This window comes from Phalaenopsis equestris, unplaced genomic scaffold, assembly GCF_001263595.1.
Source record: "Phalaenopsis equestris unplaced genomic scaffold, ASM126359v1 Scaffold000240, whole genome shotgun sequence".
Taxonomy (NCBI): domain Eukaryota; kingdom Viridiplantae; phylum Streptophyta; class Magnoliopsida; order Asparagales; family Orchidaceae; genus Phalaenopsis; species Phalaenopsis equestris.
Genome location: NW_018164682.1, coordinates 28446 through 38662, shown reverse-complemented (window position 1 = coordinate 38662; position 10217 = coordinate 28446). Strand labels below are relative to the sequence as shown.

The window sequence follows — 10217 nt, the reverse complement described above, 5'->3', positions numbered from 1 at the left end:
AAACTCCAAAAATATATAATTAATTAAAATTATTAATTAAAAGAATAGAGTAAAAATATACTAAATTTTATTTAAATTTTTTTTTATATAAATAATAAGATTTAAATGTTGGTCCAACAACTAAAATCCATATATATGTGATTAGATATGTCTAAAGAGCCAATGGGCTGCACATCAACAAATTTACATGCAAATAAGGCGGTATTTATTCAAACAGCAAATAAATTATAACTTATGAGACTTCATTAATGTAAGTTATTTAAAATCTAAAATTAATTTTTAATATATAATGAAAAATCCAAAAAACACAATTAAATTATTGGCCGTTAGATAGCTATGCTTTTTCCTTTAAGAGCAATCTCTGTTAAGTCTTTCCAATGTGGGACTAAATGGCGGTAAAGCTTGCATGCTCGCAAACTGAAAAGATACAATTGAATTTTTCCAATGTGGGACTAAATGGCGGTAAGGATTAGGGCTGTTAAAACGGTTCGTTGTTCGCGAACAACTCGTGTTCAATTCGTTAAGAAGCTCGCGTTCGGCTCGTTAATTTCGTTCGATAAGTTAACGAGCTGAACACGAACTAAGATGTGTTCGTTCGTGTTCGACTCGTTTTGGCTCTATATATATAAAGTAGTATTTTAAAAAAATCTAATTGACTACAAGGCTACAAAAATTTATAACCAATTAAAATATTGATTAAGAAAATAGAATAAAAATTATTAAATTAGATTCAAATGATGTTTTAATATAAATAATAATTTTTAAATATTGCTCAAACTCTTATTGTCTTATGGCTACATGATTAGGGTTGTTAAAAGGATTCTTTGTTCTTGAACAGCTCGTGTTTGGCTCGTTAAGCAAACGAGTCAAACACAAACACACTTTCTGAGCTCGAAATATAAACGAGCCGAACACGAGCTGAGCATGGCTCGCTCGTGTTGGGCTCGTTTACACCCCTAGTAAAGATTGGACGCCCGGAAACTGAAAAGATACAGTGGAGGCATCTACATACATGCCACTCTATTCCCATGTATTTACATGCGGAACACCTAAATTTCAATTTACAATTAACTCGGCTAGCTCAACATTTTTTGCATTCTTATTTTATTTTATTAATTTACATTTACTTTTTCCCAAAATTTGTTTGTATTAAATAAAAATATTATAGTGGATTTAAATATTTTTATGTTAATAATATAAAAACTATTTTAATTTTAAATTAGTTTTTAATATGATTTTATTTAAATTAAGTTATATTTTAATTATATTTTATATCAAGTTTTAAGCCAAAATCAAGCTTTACTCGATCGTTCTAATGAATTTGTTCATGAGCATTAAATTGTTTTTTTTTTAATTTTAATTAATTTTAAATTGTTTTTAGTTGATGTTATAAAAAATATTTTAATTTTAATTCATTTTAAATCATATTTTATTTAAAATTGTATACACAAATATGTCAGCACAAATCTCAAAGAAATCCAACGACTAAAAACGATAATGACAAATGAAAGGATTCAACTGACTCGTTATCATCCACCCAAACCACAACAAAGAAATTTGTTCAACTTAACCTAAAATCGATTGATTCACAACGTGATTCCTGATCCCATAAAGGGCTACAATCTAACAGATTGATCTAAGGCGAACCATCGACCTGAGGCGAACTGATCGGCCTTAGGCGCATCGACCGGTAATGATCCATCGCACGAGGTAAATCTCCACCATCGAATATATATCTGACACATGTATAATGTAATAAAATTACTCTCCCAAATTTAATGAATAGAGGACATAAACGTAATCTTCAATCTATACATCATCATGTATATAAATAGGGGGTCAATTTTTGAAAGATGGTTACCCATTTTCTACTCTCGCATTTGTGATGCTCTCTACCTTGAGTTTGCCTCCTTGACAAATTTGGATTCAACAAAATTAAATTAAAATTTTAGTTATAAGTTATATTTAGGGGTGTCAAATAGCCAAACAAGAGCGAGCCCAGGCTCAGCTCGTGTTCGGCTCGTTTATATTTCAAGAACAAAAAGTGTGTTTATGTCCGGCTCATTTGCTTAGCAAGCCGAACACGAGTCGTTCGTGAACAAAGAGTCATTTTTACAACCCTAATAACGTAGCCATCATATGTGTATGATTGGGGCAAGATTTAAAACATAATTTGAATCTAATTTAATCATTTTTATTCTATTATCTTCATTGATACTTTTAATTGATTATAAATCTTTGTAGCCTTTAGTCAATTAAATTTTTAAAAATAACTATTCATCAAAGACATATCTATATAATTGATTAGTAGTATTTCAAGCCAAAACGAGTCAAACACAAACGAACAAATATTTGTTAATATTGTATGTGTTCGGCTCGTCAACTTAGCGAACGAGCCAAACACAAGCTTCTTAACAAGCCAAACACGAGCTGTTCGTGAAGAACGAGCCGTTTTGACAACCCTAATTATATTAGATTTTCAACGCGTTTGTATAATGCTTTACTATATTAATAAAATGATTTATTTGTATAACTTATACATTTTAAAATAAATGATTAATAAATAGTACTATAAATAAAAAATATATGTATCTCATACCTGCTATAAAATGGTCAGACAGAATTTCAAATAATTTTTTTATACTTTTATAAGTATTTTTTTATCAAATTTAAATTAAAATTTTAAAATATAAAATCATCAATATCATCCTATGTCAAGATGAAACAAATTGAGGCTTTTTTGAAATTAATAATTTGTGCCCCATTCACTAAAAATTTTGATTTTTGCCCATTATTCACTCAAAATTTTAAGAATCTACCCATAAAATTTAAGCTACTTATTACTCGTTCGTTTATAGCTCGCTTATGTTCATTTATATATGTGGTTTGTTGGATCTTGGATTGTCTTTTGTCGGCATGCCTCGGGAGTTAGAGCTAAATGAAGAAGAGAAAGATGAGAGAGAGTTGAGTAAGCCCAGAATTCCTTGTCGCAAGAGTTCAGTCACCTTTATTTGCATTTTTGTTCTCTGTTTATGAGGATGCATTTTGTAAAATTGCATAAATGAGGGAATAGTTATGAAAATCGCTCTTTATGTGATTAAATCATTATTTTTTTTGTATGGATTTCAGGTCATATTTGCATTATAATTTGAATTTCAATTATGATGGTGATCGGTTGGCCAACTGGTTTGACATCGGTTTGCTGAAACAACCGGCAAGGGGCGATTGTGCCCTTCAACGTACATGTCGGTCGGTTGAGGTGCTTGGCCGCCGACGATCTCATTTCGTCATGGATCGATCGGACTGCTGCGGTTGGGTGCTCTTACGTACGCCCTGGTCAGTCTGGACCGCAAGCATGGTCTGCCATTAAAGTCGCTCACCGTGAGAGACCGATTGAACCCACTGCCTGCGTTTTCGTTAAGAACGCCGAAAAAAACACATGCACCGCGTCGCTTAACCATTTGAACCCACTGCCTGTGTTTTCGTTAAGAACGCCGAAAAAAACACATGCACCGCGTCGCTTCTCCTTCACAAATGACTCGGAACTGCGATTCTGATTCGCACCGCGCCACCCTCTCCGCCGCAAACAAGCTCTGAGACGACCGATCGAGTGACGATTGTGCCCCCTACGTACATGCGGTCGGTCAAGGTGCTTGGCAGCACGACGATCTCATTTCGTCGTGGATCGGTCGGTCTACTGCAATTGGGTTCTCTTACATGCGCCATGGTCAGTCAGGATTGCAGGCGTGGTCCACCATTAGAATCTCTCACCGCAGGAGACCGGTCGAATTTTCCCTGTCAGGACGATGGTAGTAAGGTAGGACGTTCAATCTGCCCGACCTCTGTGGACGTTTGGGCCGTCTAAGGGCATTGAGTTTCGTGCTGGTACTTTTGATGTACACATGGTCAAACGAGCTTAAACACTTCTTTGGATACTCGATTATTACATGAGCAACTTTACATACCTCTTTGTTTGATTCGATTATTATCATGAACAAAATCATTTAAAACTCGTGAACAAAGCAGTTTTGGTGCTCCATTCAAGCTTTGATATTATTTAAAAATTTAATATAAATTGTAAATAAAAAAGAATAAATTTATATAAAATAAAATAAAAATTAATTTTATTTTCTGTTTTATTAACTAAAAAATAATTAAATTCCTTCAAATGTCTCAAAAACAAAGAATTAATGCATTGACATTGCTTTTTAAATGTCAAGCCGAAGAATGCGACTCTGATCAATTCAACGGCAGCAGGTGGACGGGTTGTGTTTCAGCTTGCTTCGGGAGCTTATAAATAGAAAGTTGGTCTTCTATACTTTATTAAGCTATTTTTGATTTATTTAAGTTATCATTATGTACAATTTTAAATGTTGACTATGACCCAATAAAAGTTCTACTAGAAACTCAGGCTTTGTTCCAAAAGAGTTGAATGGGTCACTCCATTAATTGAGTTTGAATCGGGTTTGAACAATATAAGTTTTAAATGAGCCGAGTTTGAACAAAATCTTAAAATGTTGAAGCGAGCTCGAGGTAACTTTGAACATATTTTTTTGTAAATGAGTTTGAGCTTAAACAAGCCCCTAAATGGCTCGGTGGGTGTGAAATAGATAAGCTTATTAAATCGAAAACTAAAATGCCAAAACTAAATATATGATTCAAATTTGTTTTTCATTTTCTCTTTATATTGTAATTAAAATTTGCTCTTTATATTATAAAAACCGAATTTTTCGTTTTTTAAAAAATTGGTGTAACAAAACAAAGTTTTTTTTAGTTTTAGAAGTTTTGTGACACTAAAGTGATAATTTAACGTCTCAGTATTACACAATTATCCAGCGTATACATAGAAAAGAGAAAAGTTGCGTGATAAGACAACAATATTAGTACGTGAAAACCTCCGAAAAAAAAAATCATTGGGTTTGGCCCAATTAAAATAATCCATTGCATGTTTGTAAGTAGAGAAGCATGTTCTTTTCTCACGACAGAGAGAATGTGCATGGTTATATGGAAAACTACACTTGTATATATTTATATAGCTAAAAAGAAAGTATTAGAAAATTCAAAAATAGTTGTAATCTGTAAATAATGGTTGCAAGCATTGGTTGTGATAGTCTGTACTTTGAAATAACAATTGGTGACAATGAGCAATGATCGACGGTGGTTTGCGGCTAGTGAGACAGGCGGTCAATGGAAGCTGGGGGCTACGAAGGCCGATTGTTACACGCCGTGTATTCTCTCCCAAACAAACTCTAAAACTTCTCTTCTCATTCTTTACATTTATTCACCGAGGAGGTCATATATACACGCTACCAAAGCATCATTCAGATCGATAAAAATTTGTTCCAAAAGTAGAAGATCATAAAAAGATATTGTTGGCAGAATGCCTGAGGCAATACCTTTCAGATTAACCTGAATGGTATTCATCAACAAAGCATCCTGTGAAGAACAACCTTAAGAAGCCCTAGCTCTAGCAGTCTATAAACCTACAAATATCTCCCCTTTCTAAAGATCTTGATCCTTTTTGGAATGACTCTCTCATTTTTGCCCACGACAAATATAATCCATCAATCTTTCTCATTGAAATAAGAACAGTTAAAAGGAACCTCTGCAAAGCTCATACAGTGGTTATATATAGAACAGAGATTTAACGCTTGAAATGATTCCACAACCGATGTATTTACAGTTGCCACTATTCAATTCAACTATTTTCATATCCTTTCATTCTATAAAAGCTACTTTTATAATTCATGCTCTACTTCCATCCAGAAGTATGTGTCTTTACTAGAAATAATTGACCGTCCAGGCCTTTAAATGCCTCATGCAGGCTATATCAAACAGACAAATGACTTCCATAATTGAAAAGCTAAGGCCCATAAGAGATTATTAGTTCATACATACCAGGAAGTTCTAGCGACTACTTCCTATAGGTACTGTAAAATTGTCCCTAGGAGAAGGAAAGTCCAAACTCAGTCATTTGTTTTTTGAACGACTCCCTATAGGTGTACCCAATAAAGCTTCAGGGTGTTAGGTGCGATTTTGAAATAAGTTGATTCAACATTTTATCATGTTTTGGCCTAGTTCTACATAAGTGACTATCAAAAAAATTTTTTGTTACATGAATAAGTAGCAAGTTTTTCTTTATTCTTTTACTCCTCATAATATATTATTTAAGAGTTAAGAAAATCAAGAAACTAAATGTATACCCATAAGTAGCTTTCATGGGATTTTGCTTATAAAAAGTAGGTTTTGGGCTTGGAGGATTCATTCTTTGTAAATCTCAAATACCATAAAACACTAACAACTGAAGTATCTAGTCGAGGTGTTCTACCTAACTTGTCAACTATTCTTTACCAGTTGTTAGAGTAATCTATCGCGATGACCTATCGACGTCACTTCTTGTTCTTTCAGTTGTCCTGCACCAGTTGCTGAAGCACTCTATCGAACTTTCCATGATCACTCCTCAAGTATCATAAATGGTATATATGAAAGGAAACACCCATTGACGAATATATGTCCACGTCTACCTAAAATCTCCTAACATTCATCTTGTTAAAGGACATTATGAACATGCCTCATATTGTGCGATCCAAGCTTTGTATTTCTTATTTTCTCCATCACTTGAGCGAGAGGAGAGGAGGGGGGGAGGGGATTAAGTATACCTCCCACCACGAGGGAAGAGGGGGGACCATTCTTATCATTCCAATTGGCTCTCATCCCCCTATCAAGCCTCGTCTTGTTCTCCTGTAAGCTTGAGATAAGATGAGAGTTTTCCCACTCTATTCTCCTTTTTTCAATTATTTTCCACCCAAAAGTAAGATCTCTTTGAGGTTGTATAAGCTCAAAAACAACACTAGAACCTAAGTCTTTAAAGGATTCAACAATGTAGCATCATTTTATGAATGAATATCACTCATTATTTTGCAATCAAGTGTTTTATTCCTAATAAAAACATCTCATCATTAATAAATCATGTTAAAATATCCATTTTAAAATTACTAATTTATAAAATAATATTGTTAAGCTCAACTGAATTTTAACTCTTTAATATTACTATCTTAAAAGTTATTCAAATAAAAAAAAACATTTTAAAATAAATTACACAAGTTATCACTATATTTATAATAATGTTCTTAAATTCTTAAAGTAAGAAAGTCCCTTCATATTATCAACGATTCCTATAAGAGAAATTTCCAAAAATCCTTTCAGGAAATTTATTCACATATAAATGATACATTGTGATGAATCTTATTTAAATTATATCTTTTTTAAATTAAACATATCAATGATGAGATAAGATAACCCAAGAAAATTCCATGATTCACACAGACAAATGAAAATAATAAACCTGTGTGGTTAATAGTTTAGTGTTATTAGTAAATTAATATATATATTCAATACCATTTGTTGGACAAATCTGGCTTATAGTTTTCCAAGGGTTTCATGATTACTATGAGTTAAATTGTAATATGGTATTGTATAGCCATAGAAGTCATGTGACCAAGTTCTAAGCACGAGATAATATAGGCACGTGATGGGATTAAAATATTCCTTGAATATTTGGGGAAAACATAAGACGATAATTGAACTCGATCATCTTGGCAATGTAGCTCGACAACCTCCCTTAACTAAATCCAACAGACTAGGTTTTTTAACATCCCAAATATTAGCTCAGCCAACTTGTCACACAATTCACCTAGTTAATTCATCAAATTTGTTCAACATGTTAATTCAACAAGTATGAGTGACTTCATCAACTATTCTTTCGAGGTCGATGCTTATAAGGCTTGCTTGGTAGGTACATCCTCTAGGTTTAACTGGTGCTAACATGAAGCTACCGAGTGTCTGTATTTGTTACAGACGTGGACTAATGCTCGTTGTGCATTTCGACACCCTTTGGTATGGTTTCGACTTCCGATAGTACCTAGACCTCGACCACGTGAAGAATAGGTTAACGAACATCTTCTTACCACGAGTGCAACATGGGGTTGAGAAGAGGGGTCAAGTTTCTGATTTTCGCTTACAATATTGATCTGAAGTAGTCGAGGTCGGTGGGCTGTAGTTGAGTCCATTTTGTCGTCTTGAAGCTTTGAAAGGTAGATGAAAGCTTGTTGAGTGTATAAAGGATTATATCCTTTTTATCTAGTTTTCCTCCTGCAAAAACAATGTTGTCTATTAGAGCTTTGACACTTGATAAATATTGTATCATGGTTTGGTTGTTCATCAAGATGGTACGAAGGGAGTTCTTCAACTCGATGAGTCTGGAGCGGTTTGTTGGTTGTAATCTCTTAGAAATAGTATGTCAAATCTCAACGATCGATGAAAGATGCGACACATAAGGAAGAATTGGTGTAGAGATAATGGATTAAAGTGTTGTTGTAAGATTTTGATAAAGCAAAACTCTTGCAGTATATTGTGAATTATGAATCTGTGAATCAGCCACTAAATCAAAAATTGCGGTGGGCATGGAGAGCTTCCATTCTGGAACTCTAGGTACTCATTTGCAGTGAACACCTTCCGAACTTGAGCCTTCCCTATAGGATAATTGTTAGCGGAGAGGCGGTTTTGAGTAAAGTGTATTAGGTTGCTCATTAGAAATTTGAGAGGAGGGATAGAGATTGAGGTATTCAACTGCATTGACGATTGATTGAAGTTTTCTAAAGTTTCTGAGGTAGACATCCCTTTAGATATTACCAAAAACAACCCAAATAGAGGGAACCGATCGATCGTTGTTTGGTTGGAGCCCATCTACTGCTCGGGTTGAAGAAGCCGGTCGATTTTGCCCTTGAACAAGCGTCGCCCCAGATCGATAGAGAAGCTCGAATGGACTTGAGCTTGAAGCATAGATACCATAAAGATATTGGAAGGAAGAAGAGAAAACTAGAGGAGAATACAAAAATGATAACAAGAGAGAGAAACCTGATAGGAATCCATTAATCCATCATAGTAAAACCAATCCATACATTATCCCTTTGATAAAGAATAAGAGAAGTTTCTAGAGAGGGTCAAGTACCTTACATTCCCTTATAGTGTATCTCATAAATATTATAAGTTAACTTATTCCACTTGCCTTATTACGAATAACACTATCGTTTATAATACACTATACACACAACTACATGATACTTTTATTTTAATGTATTAACTTTGTAGGTGTAGCCACTTATGTATACACTTATGTGGGGTGTTTGACGTATTAAATAAGAGAGGTCATCCACTAAATAAGGGATCTTCTTTTTTTCTTTCTATTTGTGGCTCCATGTTTCATCATTTCTCTTAAAAAAAAGTATGGTTCCTCTTCTTTTTACAAGCTTTATCTAGCTTGTGTACGATCCTCACTGTCAGGGAAAAGTATTACATGCACGCCCACACAACTATGCGTGCAGCTCTGTTTCATAGAAAGAAATAGAGGACTTGGAACGAAGAGCAGACACAATATTTGCTCCACAATCAAACCTAAACATTATTATTATCTTTTATTCAACACGATTCAATTTATAGAATTACTTGATTTTAGAATTATGACTTATTATTTATAGAATTAAATACGTTATCTATTTGCTTAATTATTTATTTAAATCACATAAACATTATTTTCATTATTAACTTCAAAAAATTAATATAAATATACATTAAATGTTACAAATACAAAACTTAAAATTTAAATATTATACTAATAAATATATAAAATTTATGTGATATGTGCCTAATTTTTTTTTTTTCACATTTATGTAGAATTCGTAGTGGAAATAAAATAAAAAATATCCAAAGTCAATTATTTTTTGGTCCGATCCACGTGGCAGTTTGACCAGTCTCCGCCTCCCCGGCTCTATATAACAATGAAGCTCTCGCCATTGATCACCGGAATAGCCAGAAACAGAGAGAAACAGAGAGATCAGATGGCTTCCGACAAGCCGAGGCTGGAGGGGAAGGTAGCCATCATAACCGGCGGATCCAGCGGCATCGGCGAAGCAACCGCCCGCCTCTTCGCCTCCAACGGTGCCGCAGTCCTCATCGCCGACATAAACGATTCCCTAGGCCAGCTCGTCGCCGGCTCCATCCCACCCCCCGGTCGCTGCACCTTCGTCCACTGCGACGTCCGCGATGAACTCCACCTCGCCGCCGCCGTCGACCTCGCCGTCGCCACCTACGGCCGCCTCGACATCTTCTTCAGCAACGCCGGTGTGGCCGGCAAAAACAGCGCCATCCTCGAACTCGCT

At 34.6% G+C, this 10217-nt stretch overlaps 2 protein-coding genes across 2 annotated transcripts in view; both read left to right on the top strand.

The window, feature by feature from the left end:
• Positions 1-942: 942 nt before the first annotated feature.
• The window catches only part of LOC110024022, a 25979-nt gene continuing 16704 nt past the window's right edge, over positions 943-10217 (top strand). Inside the window, exons 1-2 of the mRNA XM_020723736.1 lie at positions 943-959; positions 6828-6830. The gene's annotated coding sequence lies outside the window, so the exon portion shown is untranslated. The remainder of the gene's footprint in view (positions 960-6827; positions 6831-10217) is intronic.
• LOC110024025 (momilactone A synthase-like) overlaps positions 9869-10217 on the top strand; it is a 958-nt gene continuing 609 nt past the window's right edge. Inside the window, exon 1 of the mRNA XM_020723739.1 lies at positions 9869-10214. Within this exon, the coding sequence (XP_020579398.1) occupies positions 9897-10214 (318 nt within the window). The 5' untranslated portion in view covers positions 9869-9896. The remainder of the gene's footprint in view (positions 10215-10217) is intronic.